Raw genomic sequence first — 21059 nt, 5'->3', positions numbered from 1 at the left:
TCAAGGAAATGGAGAATCTGGGGATAGTGCGTCGTTCCTCTTCACCATGGTCATCTCCTCTACATATAGTGAAGAAAAACAATGGTGGCTGGAGACCTTGTGGAGATTATCGTCGACTTAATGACATCACCATAGACGATCGTTATCCTCTACCTCATATACAAGATCTCAATTCATCACTCAATGGAAAGACAATATTCTCTAAGATCGATTTGATTCGGGGATATCACCAGATACCAGTTGCCAAACATGATATTCCTAAGACTGCAGTCATCACACCTTTTGGACTTTATGAGTTCCTTAAGATGCCTTTTGGGCTTAAAAATGCAGCACAGGCGTTCCAAAGATTAATGGATGGCATTCTACAGGAACTTGACTGTTGTTTTGTGTATCTTGATGACATTTTAATAGCAAGTTCCACACCTGAACAACATGAGGAGGATCTTAAAGCAGTTTTCAACCTGTTAAGGACAAATGGACTTGTTATTAACAAGAAAAAGTGTGTATTTGGACAATCTGACGTTGAATTTCTAGGTCATTCAGTGTCTGCAGCTGGAGTTCAACCACTTGCAGAAAAAGTGAAAGCAGTAGCAGATTTTCCACCACCCAAGGATAAAAAAGGCCTTCAAAGATTTCTGGGAATGCTGAATTTCTACCATCGTTTTCTTCCTGGAATCGCACATCGAATAATACCTCTTACTGAAGCTACCAAGGGCAGAGCCAAGACTTTGCAGTGGACCCCTGAATGCCAATTAGCATTTCAGGATGCTAAAATGGCTCTTGCTTCTGCAACTATGCTTCATCACCCTGAACCACAGGCAGCAACCAAGATATCAGTGGACGCTTCTGACGCCGCAATAGGAGCAGAACTTTCTCAGTTTCAATCAGGGATGTGGAAACCTATTGCTTTCTTTTCTAGAAAACTCACACCTACCCAGAAACGATACTCCACTTTTGACCGTGAGCTTTTAGCAATTTACAGTACCATCCGCCATTTCAGATATTTTTTGGAGGGAAGACCATTCACCATTTTCACTGATCATAAACCTCTCACTTTTGCGTTCAAGAGTACATCTGACAGATCACCACGTCAAGAGAGGCAATTATCATTTATTGCTGAATTTACAACTGATATACGACATATCAGTGGAACTGATAACATTGTCCCAGACACTCTGTCCAGAGCCCCAGTGGAAACTGATGAGCCACTTATTGCCTCCACAGCTACAATGCCGACAATTGACCTTACACAGTTAGCAGCATCACAAAAGACTGACACTAAGATGGTTGAACTGTGTGCCAATCCAGGATCTTTGAAGTTAAAGGAAGTCAACTTTGGTGAGGTTAAACTTCTCTGTGATACAACTACCAGTCGACCTCGGCCAGTAGTTCCACCTTCAATGACGAGGATCATTTTTGAGGCAATACACAATCTTTGTCATCCTGGAACAAAACCAACAATCCGTGCCATTTCAAGTCGTTATGTCTGGCCTGGACTCAAAAAAGACATTCGTAATTGGGTAAAATCTTGTCATGCCTGTCAAACAAGTAAAATTGGACGTCACACTAGAGCACCGTTAACCACCTTTGATCCACCAGATAGACGATTTGGTGATATTCATGTTGATTTGGTTGGACCTCTTCCTCCTTCAGAAAATAACAAATATCTTCTGACAATTGTTGACAGGTTTACAAGGTGGCCAGAAGCTGTACCTTTACCGAATGCAGAAGCAGTTACTTGTGCCAAAGCTCTTTTATGCTCATGGATATCAAGGTTTGGTGTTCCAGACTCCATCACATCAGATCAAGGTAGACAATTTACAAGTGAACTTTGGCGTGAGCTTAACAAGGTGCTTGGCATTCAACCTAACACAACAACAGCCTATCATCCACAATCCAATGGCATGGTTGAAAGATTTCATCGCAGATTGAAAGAAGCCCTCAAAACACGTTTAGACAATGCAAGATGGATGGACCAGTTACCAATTGTATTACTTGGTATCCGGTCAACATGGAAAGAGGACATTGATGCATCACCAGCACTTCTTACCTATGGTACAAATATAAGAGTACCTGGTGACTTTATTCCGAACACAACTGATGACAAATTTTTTCCTAACAATGAATTTGTGCAAGAACTTCAACAAACAATGCAGAAATTGGCTCCTGCTCCTCCATCTAGACATGGGCAGATTGGTACATATGTACCGTTTGACTTACAACAAGCTGAACATGTATATGTAAGACATGATGCTCATCGAGGTACATTGATTAGACCATATGATGGTCCTTACCTTGTCATTTCACGTTCCGACAAATATTTTGATATATTAAGGAATGGACAAACAATTCGTGTCTCGGTTGACAGACTTAAACCAGCTTATAGCAATCCAGTTTCAGTGCACAATCAGACAGTGAATCCACAAACAAAACCAGAGACATGTCTTTCACCTACTTTAATTAAAACACGTTCCGGTAGAATAGTTAAAAAGCCGGAAAGATTTTGAACAATTGATTTTATTAATTTAATTTTAGTAAATGTTTTCAATGTTCTGGGGGGAGGTATGTAGAACTTACATAATGGCTATGTGATAACATCTCAAACAATTATGGTAGAGTGTTGCATTGCAGTGGTTATGCAGTGGTAAACTAGCCAATCATATTTATTGGACTTGTAGCATTGGGTCATTTGCATAACTGGTACTATAATAAAGAGCTGCACAGGTAGTGCAGTAGTTAGTTATTGTTCACTTGTGTTAGAGTTACTTACTTCAGGTGTCCAGGTAGACTTCAGCAGATATTATTAGTTTGTAAAAATACCAAAATATTCAGTGTGCTACAACCACAAAGCAACCCGTAGCAACCTAAAAATCTGAAGACTTGGTGACGGAAAATTTTATAACAATTCAAGTTCTTCCACTTAAGACTGGCATAACCCACAGATAAGCCTTGACAAGAGCTTTGATTAAGTACTTGGTTCTGAGGTGTAGAGTGGACACACAAATTATTGGCACACTTATTAGCAAAAGTGTTCATTCACAAAATGATTTGTTGAGATGACTTGCTCGCCCCAAGTGACGGACAACTAAAACCACATCTCAAGCTAAGACTGAAAATTTGCTGAATGAGGAAAAAATACTGTACATTTCAATTTGTTACAAAGCCTACTATTTCGTTTGCTCAGTGACATGTATATCTGTCAGAAAAACACCTAAAAGTACTTTTTTTGTTCAACAAACAGTAATTTAGTTTGAGCAAGACAACACTTTCAGTACAATGAAAAGTAAATATGTTAAGAGTATTATCCTTTTAAATGGTGTTAAATTGCTTTTTTTACTTGATGTATATTCGTTTTAATTTCTTGGACCAAAAGATACATAAAATGCCAAAGCTTAGAAACATATTTCCATCCAAACATATTTCTGTTGCCACTTTCAAATATGGCATTTAAAAGTATGACTTTTCAAAAATATCAGTGTTTGAAAAATATCTTCTCGCAGAAGCTTATTATTTTCTTTACATATAAAAATTTGGCTGCGTGGGTAATGCGAAAATTCTCTAAAATGTCAATGTATGAAAAACATCTTCAAGTGCGCCCTTAAAGGTTACAGGTCTAAGATCAGAAAATGTTATGGCTGAGAAACAACCTCTTTGGAGTACAGATATTTTGAGAGCATCTTCTTTCAAAGAGCAAGTTTTGCCAGCGCCAATGGAACAGGCATGGTGAATGCTCTCTCATGAAAAACACCCCAAAATAGGACTTGCACAAAATGTAACTTTAACTAAGTGTGATTTGTTAAAATAATCCTTTAGGATTTTAAGCCTTTATTAGATTTAAAAACCAGATTTAAAAAAAAAATGATAAAAAATGAAAAAGTAAATAAGCAAAAATTTGTCTTCAACATTTGGAATAAAAGTGCAAGGCCAATGTATCAATAACAGTTAATGTACACACTTATCTCTAAAAAGATTTTTGTTGGCGTTAAAAATAACTGTAGCGACAATTATCTGTACGAGACCCCAGTTGGTGGCCATGCTAGAACAGCAGGTCATGCCCGTATTCTCCGTTTATTACCTCACATTGCAGCTGTAGAATTCCAGTTACTCTTTTATTTCTGTGATTTATAGATATTACTCAAAGGAATCCACTCTAGTTCCAGCCCCATCAAATCAACACGGGACCTGACATCGCTTGCCAGGGTACAAGTGTGAACAGATATTAGAGCATATGAGAAATGAAGGAATTTTGAGTGAAAATGGCAGATGAAACCTCATTTGAACCATGGGGTGTGAAGCGATTTCAAGTTAAGAATGTTCACTGCACAGCTTAAAATCAGAACTATATAAATATAATGCATAAATTTAAGTCGGGTTCTTTCTTTCATTTCCTTCTGTAGATTTTAATGAAGATATATGCACATGTCTGTATATGCCTTTCAACCAAAACCATCAAGCAAATGCATTGTATCTTTTTTGAAGTTTTTTCTTACAAGGTGGTAACCTTATTGGTACTCTTTCTAGAAAACAGCAAACTTAAGCCAATAAAAAAAGAACTTACTTTTGCCAAGAAGGGTGGTTCCCAAGTACCAATTAGCATAGTTTAGTTATCCCAATTCTAAAGACAAATCTATCACTTGTCTGGAAGTTTTCTTTTTTTTTTCTACGAGTGAGACTCTAATAAGTTTTTTGGGTGAGTCTCTTATAAAACTTTTTCCAGTCTGAGTGAGAAGCATGTAAAGGAAAGTCTACACATAAAAATAACTGTGAAAACTGAGACTATTATATTTAGGAGGGGGGGGGGGTTTACAGTACAGGAGTCGAGGTCATAAAATGGCTATGAAACACAGACTGCATTTAAAAGCATGCAATATAACCAGCAAAAGTATGCAGTGCCGTATCCTATCCACCTAACCGAAAGTAAGCCCATCATGGTCATCAAATGGTCAACTGGACACCAAGAGGGCAACCTTTGCACTGAACTGTCTCTCAAGGGGGTACAACTAGCATTTCCAATGATAAAACATAGCCATCCAAATTAACACCGTATCAGGTATCAACCAAGTACCAAGTGACCACAGACACCTGAGCTGTCCAGCAGTGGTCAAGCAAAGGTGGGCTGGGCTGGACATAGGATTTGGCTCATTGAGGTTTAATGGAGCATGAATGCTATCAGTGCAACTTGAGTGCCTTCAATGGGTTCCAGACAAGCACTTGATTAGGTATGTGAGGCAAGGGGCCTTTTAACTTGAGTATGATGCTGCCCTTGTGATTGTAATGGTACGCTTATTTCAACGACAAAAAATAAAACAATAAATTAATAAATTTTTCATTTAAATTGTTTCTCTAGGGATTTTTTATTGAGACATGACAATGGGTCATGTTTATAATAGTAACTTCATATATTGATACTTAAGGTTTTAAGTGTGAGTGGCGTACAGCCCACATTGGCCAATGAGTGGTACTCCGTCATGTTATTCACCTTTAATCTCTTAATGGTTACTTTTTAAAGTAAATATTTTCAGAAATAAAACAAAATCATCACTCCCTTGAACAAATAAAATAACGGAAGAGTGTAGAACTCCCCGTGACACTGCTAAGAATTTTTTTCTATTTTGATTTTTTAAATTTTAAATCCAGACGTGTATTACGTCTGAACTTACTAAACAAAATGCTAACATGACAAACTGGCAGCTCCCACCAAGTTGGTGAAGTAACAAGAAGCATTCTTCTGTCAAAGTCTACCGTCATGCGAGAAAAAAAAAACACACACACACACACACACGGAGACACAGTTCTGCTACAAAGTGAGTACAGACAATCATGCAAGTACGCCTGTGTATGTCGACTGAAATCCAAACATTAGTGGGAGGACAGAATGGGACTCTGATTACCCACAATAAAAATTACTGTTTTGTTGAAATGCCAAGACTACATTTCCTTCAGTTTTTTTTTTCTTAACTGATCCTCATTTAGGTTTTTGTAACAGGAGTGTTAAATCACCAACCTTCCTTCATACAAAGTTGAACAATTTAAGAGATGGTTACGGTAGTTATTACTTAAATTTGAACAAAACGAATGATAAATTTTCACCACATATTGTTTCTTGAGTAATACATACTTAGGAATTTTAAGTCAAATGTTTGAGAAGTTACCTATCTCTAGTTGTAAAGTACATTTTTCTTAAGCAATTAAAAATGATAAATCTTTAAAGAGTAAAATTTGAGAAACAGTAAGGGCTTTGAAAATACTGTGTAATTACCATTACTTATATTGCTTTAGTTTACCTGTGAGGTCTTCTTGAATAAGTTTTATTCAGTCATTTGCAATAGTAGGATATCACATTTTGCAGAAAGTATAGACACTTTTTATTTGACCAAAATACATCAGGCATGTAGCCAGCAACTTCAATGAGGAGTTCCTTTTTCTGAAAAATTGGACATTTTTTCATGACCTTAATTGGCACAACGTGAGAAGTGGTACAGAACTGAGATCAAATTTTGATGAACAGCAGACCTTTTAAGGTCAGCAATGGGTTCTTTCAAACCTCTCCCCCCCCCCCCCCCCCTGAATCTATGGAACTGCACTTTTTATCTTTATAAATAATTAGTCAATCAAAATAAATAAATAAATATATAAATAAATAAAATAATAAAATAAAAGTCCCTCATATCAAGCACCATCAAATGTAGAATTCAAATGTCTTTCTGAAATAAATTATTGCAAGTCTGTCAAAAACAAATCTTTGCTATCTATACAGTGAATATCAGCTTATATCAATAATTGTTAAAGACACGCAGTTCTGACGAACAAGCATAAGACCAGTCCCAGACCTGTTTGCTTCCAACTTAAATCCCTACAATTGACAATAAAGTGAAGTTTTTTTACAAGAAAGAAACTTTGGGTGGGATCCGTCCACATACTTTCATGCCAGCTAACTGAGACAAAGTGACAGACTTCCATTGTTTTCATGCTCTCCCAATCAAAACTTATCTGGGGTGACAGGAACTTCAACCCAATCACCTCGTGTGTGCTCTCTGTTACATTTCAATCTAACAAGACACTGTCAAGAACCATACATGTAACTATACAGACCAAAAATGTTGAACTTCTTAATTCTTTTAGGACCAGTATTTTTGACTTTATAGTATTTCATTTTCTGATAAATCCATAAATCTATATGGTAACTGCTGTCCAAAGATAATGTCCATGACATTATTAAATTTAACTGGACTATTAGTGATTTTATCTCCAGTCAAAGAAGAATAAAATTTTGGTCTTAAAGTAAGGACCTACATTTAGTCTATTTTTATTTTCCCCCAAAAGCATCTCCAGTTTTAACAACATTCCAATATTTGTATACTGCTTTCAATTAATCAATTTGTATACCTGAATTATTGAGTCGAGTGGAAAAATTATATTGAAACTAAAACCTAAGTACATTTAAATAAAACTGCATGCTGTAGAGTTAAATTGCTATGTATTACCCAATTTTCTGAAAAAAAACCTATAATTCATATTAAGTATTGCAAAGGAATTGACTAGTAAAATGTGCATTGCAATTTATGTAAAAACTGTCTGACAAAAAATCAAGGTACTTCTTTAAATATTATGGTTAACATTGCAGGCAATCTGTGTATTATGTACGAGGAGGAAAGGGTGCCACTTTTCTTGCTTTAACTCGTTAAGTTAAAATGGCAGCAAGGCATGGAAATTCTAATTTTTTTTTTTGACCCATGAAAGTTGCAGCAGACATGCGATTAACAGAAAAAAATATGCACAAAAATGCATGCACACATACACGCATACACACACACAAATATTAAGTAATGGCCTCTCAAGATGAGAATGATAAACCAGTACTGAACAGTTTCAATGATCTCATCAGTCAGCCCAAGTAATCAGGTGTCTTACTGCTGGGCTGTAAACTAATAATTTCAGAAGGCTCAGTCCATGGCAACTAGTTTAGACTGTTTGTCAGACTCTTACATGAATTCAACTATGACTTTCTTAACCTCTACATTTCTTACTCTCTTCTTAAACTGTTACATATTTCACACTGCTCCTAGTCTGGTCCTTCCACTCACAGCCATGGCATTTCTATTGTCTTGGGAGGTGTAACTGAACTTATTTTTCATTCATAACATATGCTGCACCATGCCTACTATAATGTCTCCACTGGCTGGTTAAATGGCTGAGAATTTCTTCTGAATTAAGTGGAGTTAATAAATATAATTTGCTTTAGGGTTATTTGATTAAGTTATGTCAATTAATGAGTTTTCATGAATACACATATTTAATGGTAAAAGATAAAATAAACAAAAGAGACAATTTACCTACTGACTATTTGCTTCTTGAGTTATGTCAATAATTTTTTCTCATTATAAAACACTTCATGGTAAACATGAAATAAAACCTAACTAGCACTGGCCAAACTCAATTATTTCAATATGTAAATCTTGTAAACAATATAACATGTATAACAAATATATAAATAACATGAGAGTGTGTAAAAGATGTTAGTTATGAACAAATAAATTAATGTGACTTCCACAATGGCAGTGTATAGCTTTGTACATTCATCATATGATGACACTTAATTATAAACAATAGCTGTTATTTTTTATTTATTTTTTAATTAAGGTATATGATGAAGACTAGCCTCACTAACCTCAAATCTAAAAAAACAATTGTTAAAAGCCCGCAATGAACACTTGGCTTATATATTGCAAAGAAATTGATTTTCTGGAAATTCTAATACTTTTCCCTTAATTATCCAAGGTATACCATATCCAGAACTGTTGAGAAAATTGCTAACTATAAAACCAATTCTGAGTTTAAGTATCTAATTTTTAATCACTTTCATAATGAAGATGGAGACTGACATTTTCACTCATTACTGTTAGAATTACAACCTGAGAGCTTGAAAACACAATTTATAGATAGTGATTACTTCAACAGTTTTGGAAGAAAAAATTGGCTTTAATGACTAAGGCAAAAGTGTTGAAATTTTCAAGATCATTCACTTTTGCTTTATAAAGGTCTATCACTCATTGTATGCCTTATAAATCTATTCAGAATGAGATGGATTGCGGTTGTTGAGATCACAACTAATGCAATCACCATCTCCACCATCAATCTGAGACAGGGTCAAGTAAAATAAAAATACAGATACTAAAGAATGCATCCTCTTCCTATATTTCATCTCACTCTAAAAAGACTAGATACTATATATTATACAAATATTTAAGCCTTCTAAACTCGGTAACCAAATCTTGATCAATACGTAAATTAACAAGATAGTCCAAACTTCATCATTTGTTTAATCTACAGCTAATTTTTACTTTAAATTTTATTTGCTACTTTCTATCAAGTTAATGACCAATACACCACTTGGAACAATTGCTTAAAAATATATTCCACTCATTTTGTATATTTTGCTGCAGTCTTGAAAACTAGTGGCAATGTTAAAATGTGGAGGTAATGTGTTATGTATACCACTGACTGATTGAGCATAATTCTCTATGGGTGCACATGTTTTGACCTTCAAAAACAAACGATCACTTCAATGAAAAATATCACCCATCACTTCTTGCAGGGAGCTATATTGTGTCAGACATTGTTGAAATGCCTATATATGGGCAATGCATAATGCATAAATGAGATTGAACATAAAATGTACACCATTTTTTAAAAATTTTCGTTAAAATCACTCCAAAGCTGTTAATGGTTTTGTGAATAATAAAGACGGCCTACCCTAGACCATGGTCCGTTTTTCCAGTGACCTCGTCTGGTTTCTTCTCTGTGGACATGACCTCTGTTATCATGACCTCTGTGGCCTTGACCCCTGTCCTGACCTTTCTGACCTTCACCTTGACCCTGTTCTCTGCTGTTAACCACACTTGGGGCTGTGGGACAAGGTTTGATGGAACATTTTTGGGTATCAGCAGGTTTTGTGGTCCCTTTGCAATGGCTGTCTGTCAGCACAGTGCCGTTACGCATTCGGCAGCGGACCATGCGGTTCTGAGTGCCTTCTCCGCAGCTTGCAGAGCACTGAAATTTATGTCATATGAACAGTTTTAAAGTTGTCAACTTTTATACCTCTTAACAACAAATGAAAGGTATTTACCACGTGAGGATTCTGACACAATGCATTTGGCACTAGCTGATTTCAGAATCATTCTGATATACAGTTCTTTATGATATAAAAAGTTCATCAAATCAAATATAATCTAAAATTTCAAAATTCAGGATAAATGTCTGCAATAGTCTATGGCAATAGCCCAACTACACTAACAAATAAGGAACAAAATGTTATGAGACTCACTATGCCCCAGTTGCCAAAACTCCAAACTGGACATCCTCCAGCATTGCACTGCTCTTTACTGGGGGGCATCTGGTCCTTGTGACACCCCTCAGTGGGTCCCTTCTCATCCATACAGACCACTTTTCTGATCCTCCAGCCTGTCTCGCAGGTCTTGGAACACTGAAACAGCCACAGAATATTAATTTTCTCAGTTGAAAATAAGTATATATGTATTTGTTTGCTTAGTTTTTAAATGCTGTGTATTTTCTTTTCTTTTTCTTTCTTTCTCTCTTTCTTTTTTTTTTTTTTTTTTTTTTTTTTTTTGAAAGGGGAGGGGGGAGTCAATCCCTGCAAGACATTTTATTTCTTCCTTTTGGACTTTTCTATGAGCAACTGCTAGATGTGGCATTCAAATTGTGTTAGTTGTGCCCTAGAGAATTTTAAGAGTGTGCAGGATGTGAAAAAAAAAATTAATGAGATTGTGTCGAGTGTGACACATGTAAAACTGTACACACCTCACTCCAGCGACCAGCCCTCCAATGCCGCGTGTGTTCGACTTTATTACTTTCAATTTTCACAATGTCGTATTTCTTGGGATCTGGCTCGACATGCAGAATATCATGTCTTCTGGGTGTTATCTTAATTCTGGAATTCTCAGTGTGAATGTCGGTTCTTTCTGGGCAATCTATATCACACATTTCGGTTGCAGGTGGCTTGAGGGCAGGATCACAGCTAGAATCTTCCATTATTTCTTGCTCTTGTTTTTTTGTTCTTGAGATACAGGCTATGTAGCGTGTAGCAACCCCTTTTCCACAACTTACTGAACACTAAATATAAAGCAAACCAATATTCAAATCAATTTACGTTTCAACAGAAATGTAATGGTTAAATATAAATTACAGAATTCTGTTCTTTTACTTTTTATACATTAAGTCTCAATTTTAACCTCTATAATTGAGATGGATAAAGAGGTCTCTCTCTCTCTCTCTCTCTCTCTCTCTCAAGCTGTCTGTCCTCCTGTTGAGTTAAATGAATGAATGAAAACTTTCTGCACTTACCTGACTCCAGTCTCCCATCCTCCAATGTCCACAGTAAGACAGACGGCATCTTTCAATATTTGTAGGTTTAGTGAGGTGAAAGCAATAAGAATCATGGACCCTGGTGTTATGTTGGTCCTGACAAACAACCATGCGCTCCCTGTTGCCTTCATCACAGCTTGTTGAGCACTGAGAAAGAAAAGTCATATATTGTACCTAACTCTCTTTTCATCAGGACAGTAAAATATTCCAAAGGTAATATGACATGGCAAATAAGTGTTTGTTAAAGAGACAATGACTGGCAGTTCCAATTTTTTACCCCAAGAGCATATATCACTCACTGCCCATACTAACAATTCCAGCACCACATGTCCAAATTAAAGGTTGGAACTGTTAGTACAATGTCCAAATTTAGTTTTAAAAAAAAGGCGCTCAGAACAGTATTTTAAAAGTTGTAGGTTTTATTTGTATAAGCTGAAAAGCACATTTAAAATACTAAAAGTTGACCCACTAGCAGTTCCCAATTCACTTATCACAACAATAATGCTTACAGTGGTCCATCCCCCTGTTCTCCAGTGGTACACTCTAGGTTGTGGAGTAGTGGTTGTAGTTGTAGTAGTTGTTGTAGTCGGTGTTGTAGTAGTCGTTGTAGTTGTTGTTGTGGTTGTGGTGCACCGTGGCATGGAGCAGTCTTGATGGCTGCTTGGCTTTGTTGACCGAGAACAATGATGGTCCTTAATCACTGTGTTGGTGTGAGACTGACAGGTGATGGAACGGACCTGAGTTCCACGCCCGCAACTAACAGAACACTGGAAATAAGAACCAAATTACAAATAGACCGTATATCAAGAATAATTGGTTCTATGAATTGTCATAAGACAGTATGCAGATACATATTGAAATGATGTTACGGGAGGTAAACAGACACACAAGGTAAAAACCAAATCCCTTCTTCTGTCTTGGTTGCGAGTAATGCTGTATTGATGGACCAAATCACTCTTGAAATTAGCCACACTTGTGTTGCATGTTTTATTGACTGTGTCAGGTTTTTGTTAATATGTTTAAATGTAACACTCATCACAGGGTCCAAAAATATAATAATAATAATAATAATAATAATAATAAAAATAATAATAAAAAATTGTATCACAGCAGCTAAAGATGGAAAATTGCTTACTGCAGTCCACGTTCCTGTCTGCCATGTTGGGCATGGCTCAAGACTGCAATGCTGACGAGATTCTGGTCTCGGCTGATTGTCGCAGAATCTATCGCTGACTTGGTTGGCATGCTGCCGGCAGTACACCTGTCGATACTGCGTGCCACGGCCACAGGTAGCAGAACACTGAAATGAGCAGCCCATAAAGGTGATTGTATGATGTACATTTGTCTCTTTGGACAGAGTGTAAGAAAGAACATTGCAAATTTTTTCAAATCAAAAATCCAGATAAAAATCTGTGAAGACAAATCCTAACAAACAGCTACAATTTAAAACCATTCACTTCAATTCAAATGATGAAAGTTCTGTAACAGATTTCAAAAATTCTACACACACATACACACACCATCTAATTAAGATGTCTAATAATATTCAAAATCTTTTTAAAAAGTGCCATCAACTCACCAGACTCCACTCCATGACGTACCAGTCAGGACAGGGAATGTTGTTACATCCTCTCCGTACAAGTTTTTTCTCATTCTCACACTCCTTGTCCACCAGCTCCTTTCCCTTGGAATCATAACAGGTGCCCTGGCGATGCTGAAAACCTCCTCCACATGTGGCGGAGCACTGGGAATGTTCAAAAGTTAAATTATTTATCAATGAAAAAATTATAAAGTTGGATGATTTCGTGTTTTTGTAAAATAGTATTTTAATGAAATATAGACCTTATTAAATTGAAAAGGATTGGAAAGTATTGCCCACACAAAATACATGTAGGTTAAAGAAATAACATTAAGTCCCTATAGAAATAGTTAACTAACATTTGCCATCTTTACACAAGAGAAAATGACAGAAAGCAATCTACCTGTGTCCAGTCTGTGTACCCCCAGTGAGCTGGAAGACATTCTCCTTGACATGAGGAAGCCGAGGCAGGTTTATCGCGTATCTTCAAGCAGTGGGTATCTTCCACTGATGAGATTTCATTGGATGTTTTCTTGACGCACTGAACCAGTCTTTGCTTGATGCCCTTTCCACATCTTGATGAGCACTCATTCCACTGAGAGGAATGCCAGCTGAAGGTTGGAAGAAGAAAAATATTCTAAAATTTAATTTGGCAAAAGATTTGAGCTTTAATATCTATCTTCCAATTGTATTACTGCATTTTATTGGAATAACCATATGCAAGAAAAAAAGAAAAGACTTCTAGTCAAAATTGTTTTCTGAAAAATCACAGAAATAAACTTACCCTAATGAGCAGTCTGTGTTGCACTTCTCCATTTTCTGCCTGGGCCGATGAATATTTGCACACTTCTCATCTGACACGCGCCTTTTGTCATCCTTAGTTACACATATTATTTGCCGATAATGGAAACCTAATCATAACAAAATAACAATAGCCGAATAACAGTAATCATCTTACAAAGAAATAAAATGTCATAAATATTATTCTCTACTTAAAGAGATCAAACGTACATCATTTATATACCACTTTTCTGTAAAACAATATGTGAGCATAACATTGTTCCTTCTATTCCCTGTGTATCATCAGACAAAACAGGTCATTTCCCAGTTCCCTGTGTCTAAGCGTATTACCTTGACATAACCTGTCACACTTGGTGTATGGTCCCTGTGTGTACCAAATATAGTGGATGTGTTTGCCAGTGGACTTTACATATGTCCAGTGAATGTCCGGTTGCTCTAGCTCTCCAACAGCTAACACCTGGGTACAACCACAACATCAAAAGCATGATTTAGGAGACTTCAGAGACTTCACAGAGAAGAAGATGGATGCAGGGAGTTGTATCAAAAATGTGATTCATGATAAAGAAATAGCTATACACTTTAAGCGGGCAATTTTCTTTGTTCAACAATATTTACTTCTATGCTGGAGTCAGACATTTAGGAAAATGTTTCCATAAACAAACTATGAGAATATGGTCTTAGAAAAACAAACAAACAATCGAATATAGAAAACATTGCATTGTCAATGGACAAAGAGCAATTATCAAGAAGCACTCACACCAAAATAGTGAAAGAAAAAGAAATAGTATAAGGTTGAAAGAGGGAGATTTAAGCTGAGATGATGCCAACCCAACTATCTATAGTCACAGCATAGTGGATCACAAATTGTCTTTTTTCAAATAATAATAATAATCTTTTTAGATACTTTAGATTGCATATGTCAGATTGGCACAGCAATTAACCTATGTGAATCTAAAAAAAATTTATAAACAGACAATTTCCAATTTGGCATCATAACAAAAGATATAGTAATAGGATAGTACTCTTTGACAACAGCTAAGCAATTATTACCAAAATAATTAAATCTTCTTTGATTGACTTAGAGCAGTTGATCCTTTCCACCAGATTGTCTGATCCTGAGTAATCGAGAGTGGCTCCTCGTAATTCAACTGACTTGGGATATACAGTGACTTGGTAATGTCCATTGAGTATATATTCTCCATTGCTATTTTGTAGTGCTAGAAAAGTTAAAAACCAAAGTTTGGTTTATAATATTTACCAATCTTTTAAAAACTGATAGTGCACATCTAGTGTATATTAGGCACTGCTACTTAGAAATGTTGGATAATACCATAACAAGGAAATTTAGAATACCAAAAAAATATCCCCTTTAAAAAAAAAAAAATCCGAGAAAGCTACAGTTCTAAATGCCAACAATTGAATATGAATTTCATAGAAAATCTTGGCCTACATATGTTATAGACATCTTTATTCAATTTTCCATATTTCTATGGCAGTGATATCAAATCTGTCAAAGTTAACAAACCCCAAGGTGCCCCTCACCTAAATATGTATCATCAGTATGTTTGTTTACATGGTTGTATTGACGTATATCTATTTCTGAGGCTCCACTGGGGATGGTGCCAACCTTATTATAACCTGAAAAAAAAACATGTCGAGAATAACGTGTGAAATTCTATTCCATTACTGAGGGAAAATCTCTGCAAACAAAACTAAAAAAATTAATACTGATATGGAATTCACTAACACAGGTTACTTTGAAAAGACAAAATGTCTACATCCAAGACATGATACCAATTCTACATACATTTGCTATTATATGAGCATGTATACACATACTGGAGTGAACCAAACACTGGGACCTCAGACTCTTTTATATCAAGGGACCCAGAGATAAATGTGTACAGATGCACTGTGGGTTTTACTTTTTTTCTCAAAAATGTTAATATCTTTTTAGGTTTCTGTCGAGATTTCATTTAAAAAATCTAGTACAAAAATGTATGCTTGAAACTACAATTTTCGAAATTGTGCACATGCCCCCTGTTCATGTACATGTTCAAAAGTATAATTCAGGTTTATACTTTTTTTCTTCTTAGGTAGCGAATTCCTATCTACTTTAATAAAAAATAAATCTTTAATTTTCAACTTGAGCCCATTACCAAAAACAACTGGTCCTCGGAACCTGTGAGTTTCTGTTTCACACGAAGAGTTATCGCCGCCACAAACACCGCAGCGGTCAAATTTTTTGCTGGACCCTAGGACGTTATCACACCCAGCTCTCTGAAACACATGTCTATGCATTAACAATCATATGTATATACAGCTGAAGATACATAACCAAACACATGCTTGTATGCGTTAATTAATCTTCAAGAGAATTGAGAATATTACACAAGTATTTACACGTCATCATACTATGATTTGAACTAAAATGACAACTTTAAAGAAAACTGAATTAACAAAGAAATATTTTAATTAAAATTACAATCAAATGTGCTATCCATGCTTACCCTACAGAACCCGTTGACACAAATGTCTGTTGTGTCTGGACCGCACTTTGTCCCATCAATCACCTTGTTCGCTAGAGGTAGAAAGTTGCCATCGCCTTCTGCTTCACAGTACAGCCTGCATTGATCAGATGGAGTTGCTGAAACATATGATGTTACTGTTGTTAAGAGAAAGAAATTATGACAGAGTGACAACACAAAATGCTAAATCTGTCTGTTTGTCTGTCTATCTGCCCACCTCTCTCATGGGCAAACAGAGCATCTTCTAGGTTTTCCAGCTGTCAGAATTTTTCAAGTTTACATTCACAGGGATCTAATTTTTTTCTGTCAAAATGTGGTCAAAAATGAAGGATGGATCAACACAGATAATTTGGAAGACTGTCAGAAAATATCTCTGGATCTGTCCCTGTCTCTGTCTCTTTTTTGATTCAGTAATGCATTTTCTTTCCTGTCTTTATGACCAAGACACTTACCCGTATATAACTTTGGAACCCAGCGTACACTTGGAGGCAGGCCGTCTATGTTGAAGTGTTTGCCATTGAACTTTGCACACTGCTCTGCACGGAAGTCCATGGAACCAGCTGGGCAGTCCTGGGAAGAGAAAGCCATCTAAGATGTTTTTTTTTTTTTTCAAAATTAAAAACAATGAAATACTTGTGTTCTGATGGGCTTTTTAAATCTATTTTATAATCAAGAAAATTAAAATAAATAAATAAATATTAACAAGCTATCATCATCAATTCCGTTAAATCTTGATATTGTTTTAATCTCAGGAAAATAACAACATAGTCATGATAATGTAATTGGGACAAATATGCTATAAGCAAATGTTATAGAAACAAAAATGACTCCTTACTCTTTTTTATTTCAATTAAGAAAACAAGTGGTCTTACCCTAACATTGCAAGACCTATACTTGGATCTCCTGCCCACACAGTACTTTCCACCATTTTTAGGTCTGAAAATAAGAACAGATTTTTATATTTTCATCTTATAGAAAACATGCACTGTGTTTGAGAAGACAGCACAATGGTGTGCACAGCTCAACCAAACACAATGTACCAGCACAACCACTGTTCCAATCTGTCACCTCTAACACAACAACAACTCCTTAACTCTTATGTTTTAACTAATGAAAATGATACAACAGCACTGGGGCAGAACTTTTCAATAAGAATAATGCAAAGAAAGGAAACAAGTTTCCAAATTAAGGTTCTTCTAATAGGTTTGGCAAGATAGAACAGAAAATCTCAGAAATCACACAGCCTGTTGTAATCTCGTGAGAGGTGATTGGCTATACATACGGAGGATTGTTGCAGTATCTCTGAGCCACTTTGATCCCTCCTCCGCAGCTTCGAGAGCACTCTCCGTACCCGCCCCAGGAACTCCAGCCACCCTGCTGCTTCTTGGTTGATTGCATACGGACGCACTCTCCACGCATGCACCACTGGAGAATGAGATAAAGCAATTTCCAGCACTTGTTGTCATACATTTAGGAAGATTGTTAGACTTCAGTTGTGAAAATGCATGACTGTATGGATTTTTAAAATTCTGAATTTAAGATGAGCAAGATTCATTGATGTAATTAGAACTGAATTTGGCAGCAAAAGGAAAAACGAGTGGCCTGCATGCACACTCACACACAGAAGTCACCTTCTGTACAACATTTGCCTTAAAAACATATGTAAAATAGTCAAGAGTAGATGTACAGACCTTGTTAGTATCACATGGAGTCCCGTCTGCCCAGGGCATGTGTTGTGTTCTACAGCCATTTGCCAGACCATACTGTGCTGTGCACCATAGGCGCTTACACACAGGCTGAAATGAAAACCAAGACCAATAGCAAAAAGCATTTAAATTTGTCAAATTAAAATTAAATTAACTTTTATGCAGTTTCCTAATTCACTCCTTTTCTTTTTTTTCCATAACGTTGTAAGAAAGATGAAAGCACAGAAGAGTGATATTCATATGCCTTAAAACATTGCTTTTTTTTTTTTTTTTAATTGGAGGTCACATTTCCTTATAATTTACTGGTTTAAGAAAACACTTCAATTATGACACTCAAGTCAAAAGCAAACTTAGTTCAAAATGAGAAGACAACTTGATAAGATCCACTCACATGCAGACCACATGGTCCTGTATTATGAGCAATTATAAACCAAACAGCTGTTGGAGACATACATGTTCCTTTGCTTGCTTAAATGTCACCACAAACACCACAGAACTGATTACTGGATGACATCAGACTGTCTAGAATGTTAATTACTCCAGTGCCACATGCGACATATTTTAATTTCCATTCAGTTATCCCAAATCTAAAAGCCTCAGATTTCTTCCACTCTAACCACTGTCATAATTCAGCACAAGAGAGTCACAAAGAAAAAAAGTAATTAAGTCCTATAATAAAGAACGTATATTATAACAAATTGTTCATCATAACATTTCGGACAAAAAATTGTGCTGTAGTTACCACAAATTGCTCAAATAAAGGACAATCTAATTTGGAAAAAAATATCTTGTGGTAGACACGTGGAGGAATCAGTTTGGTATGCAAAGGGGAAATATGGTGAGGAGAAATTAAAAACATGGAGGAGACATTAAACAAACAAAACATTAGCAACAATGCAGAAAATTAATTCAGACAACAAAAGGGGGCCTTGTTTTTTTAATGACTGCTAACAATCATTGCCCCAAAGAATGTCTCTTCGCAAATAATGCTAATGGGTCCCCAACCAATAGATGGAAACTTTGTGTCTGTGGGATGGTTCTGAAATTCAGACAGTTAAAACAGTCTGTCTGGGAAGATTATGAAGTATGTGTACTACAAGACACCAGACTGCCAAGCTTGAGGGAGATATCCTGTGTATGACTGATGTGTGGATAAATATATGTTCTGCATACTGTCTGGAAGCATTACAGAGAATATGTACTCTAAAACACCGGATATAGTTTAACCCAGTTTATCTTTGATGAATAATACTTCTTCGTTTTCTCTGCTCTTGGGAGGATAAAATAAGTTTTGATTATGTGTATTAAACTGGATGAATAAATATTATTATAATTATTTTTTACCAGTTTCATCAGACCATTTCATTACGCATGCATGCTTAACCAATTTTTCCAGTGATATTATTGATAACATCTAACAAAATACACATTTTACCATATATGGGATAATTCAGAAATCTCAACATACCATATATGGGCAAACTCTAGATCCCCTCCCATACACCAGCTGACACTGTTCATTGACATTGTACAGCTCTCCAGGATGGTGTCTCTCAAGTTTGTCCATCCTGTCCACGTATTCCTTCTTACTTGGCTTGTCCAGCAAGCAGTTGCCATGGCCAGACCTGCAGGGAAAGATGGACATAAAGGAAATTTTATACAAGATTTCTGAGGATGGAATTTTCCAAAATTCATGGAAAATTCATATCAATATACATGGTCAGACCTGCAGGGAAAAGGTTGTGCATTGAGGGAATTTTATACAAGATTTCTGTGAACTGAATTTTCCAAAATTTATACCAATAAATATATGGCCTGAGCTATAGGTATAATTTTCATTTGAGTAAACTTAAATGAACAATTTGTTTCAAAGACTGAAAAAGGTCTAATGAAGAAATTTAATGCAGTGATATTTCCTCACTGAATACTTGACATATTTGCTAAGAAATGAAGCCATGTGATTCATCCCTGTGTGTATGATAAGAAAGTCAAAAATACAGAAATAAGAACTTCTCAGAATAAAGAAAAGTGATTAACTTATATTCCATCATTGAATATTTGATCAACTTACTCTAAAAAACTTGTGATAAGAGTCTTGCTGCACGCAGACCATGACCAGGGGTACGTGTTGTAGTCTAAAGTGGGCGCCATGACGTTAAAAATTCCCGCCTTTCCTCCAGGGAACTGGCGACATTTGGGATGATTGTCATGAGGTAAACTGAAACTGAAGGACAGAAGAGAAATGACAACATATCTTTATTTTTTCTTCATTTACTTTACCATGTTTCATTTTCTACTATTAATTTGTTCTTTTTACTGACAGAAATTATTTCATTATTTGTTTATTTTCACTTTCTGAGAATTCAAATAATATTCATTCACTCTGTCTTTTGCATCATTTCTCTTAGATAATGAAAAGCACTTTGAGAAAAAATTCCACATTTAACTTCAATAGTGATCTTACAGTTCAGAAATATAAAACAATTCAATAAGACAGTTAATCCTTTTTGATTAAAAATTCTTATTTTTATGCTTGTTTGTCATAAATTTTCATGACTCTGAACAACATAATAGCTTTCTGCAAAGAAGAATCAGGGATGTACAATTTTAAACCAAATCCTGAGGCCTATAACTTACACATGGCCCAGTTCGTGTGCAATGGTGAATGCTGCACTGAGTCCATTGTCTTCTGTAATTGAACAACTACGGTGGCGATCACATACGGTGCCCAACTCTGCAAGGCCTGGGTTGGAAAGAAAAGCGGTGATATTGATTTCAAATGATCTAATTCAATCATAAACAAATAATTATCAGATATAACAAATTTTCAGATGCACAAAAGAACAGAATAGGACATGAAATAGGGCACAATTGGCTTGTTCAATTTCTTATTTTTTTCTAATTCAAAAAATGTTACTCTTGCATTCTAATTCAAAAAATTACTCTGCATCTATTTGTGTAGAAAGACTTTCTGGACATAAATTGAAGACTCCCAGATTTAGCTCTTACCTAAAGTATCACATTTTCTTGCTGACCTACATATGTCTTCCCTGAAAATAAAAG

At 35.9% G+C, this 21059-nt stretch overlaps 1 protein-coding gene across 1 annotated transcript in view; it reads right to left on the bottom strand.

The window, feature by feature from the left end:
- LOC106167001 (A disintegrin and metalloproteinase with thrombospondin motifs 9) overlaps positions 1–21059 on the bottom strand; it is a 101228-nt gene that overhangs the window by 16979 nt on the left and 63190 nt on the right. Inside the window, exons 6-27 of the mRNA XM_013545662.2 lie at positions 21006–21046; positions 20634–20739; positions 20068–20220; positions 19465–19621; positions 17982–18086; positions 17573–17715; positions 17163–17226; positions 16743–16860; positions 16273–16409; positions 15922–16042; positions 15305–15400; positions 14813–14979; positions 14093–14219; positions 13746–13872; positions 13365–13572; positions 12962–13126; positions 12518–12682; positions 11892–12149; positions 11362–11529; positions 10819–11130; positions 10325–10483; positions 9754–10050 (exon numbers count right to left, since the gene is read on the bottom strand). Of these exons, the coding sequence (XP_013401116.2) occupies positions 9754–10050; positions 10325–10483; positions 10819–11130; positions 11362–11529; positions 11892–12149; positions 12518–12682; positions 12962–13126; positions 13365–13572; positions 13746–13872; positions 14093–14219; positions 14813–14979; positions 15305–15400; positions 15922–16042; positions 16273–16409; positions 16743–16860; positions 17163–17226; positions 17573–17715; positions 17982–18086; positions 19465–19621; positions 20068–20220; positions 20634–20739; positions 21006–21046 (3394 nt within the window). The remainder of the gene's footprint in view (positions 1–9753; positions 10051–10324; positions 10484–10818; positions 11131–11361; positions 11530–11891; positions 12150–12517; positions 12683–12961; positions 13127–13364; positions 13573–13745; positions 13873–14092; positions 14220–14812; positions 14980–15304; positions 15401–15921; positions 16043–16272; positions 16410–16742; positions 16861–17162; positions 17227–17572; positions 17716–17981; positions 18087–19464; positions 19622–20067; positions 20221–20633; positions 20740–21005; positions 21047–21059) is intronic.

Source organism: Lingula anatina, chromosome 6, assembly GCF_051362555.1.
Source record: "Lingula anatina isolate TDL-2025a chromosome 6, LinAna3.0, whole genome shotgun sequence".
Classification (NCBI taxonomy): domain Eukaryota; kingdom Metazoa; phylum Brachiopoda; class Lingulata; order Lingulida; family Lingulidae; genus Lingula; species Lingula anatina.
The sequence above is the reverse complement of the archived record's forward strand: the minus strand, read 5'-3'. Positions and strand labels throughout refer to the sequence as shown.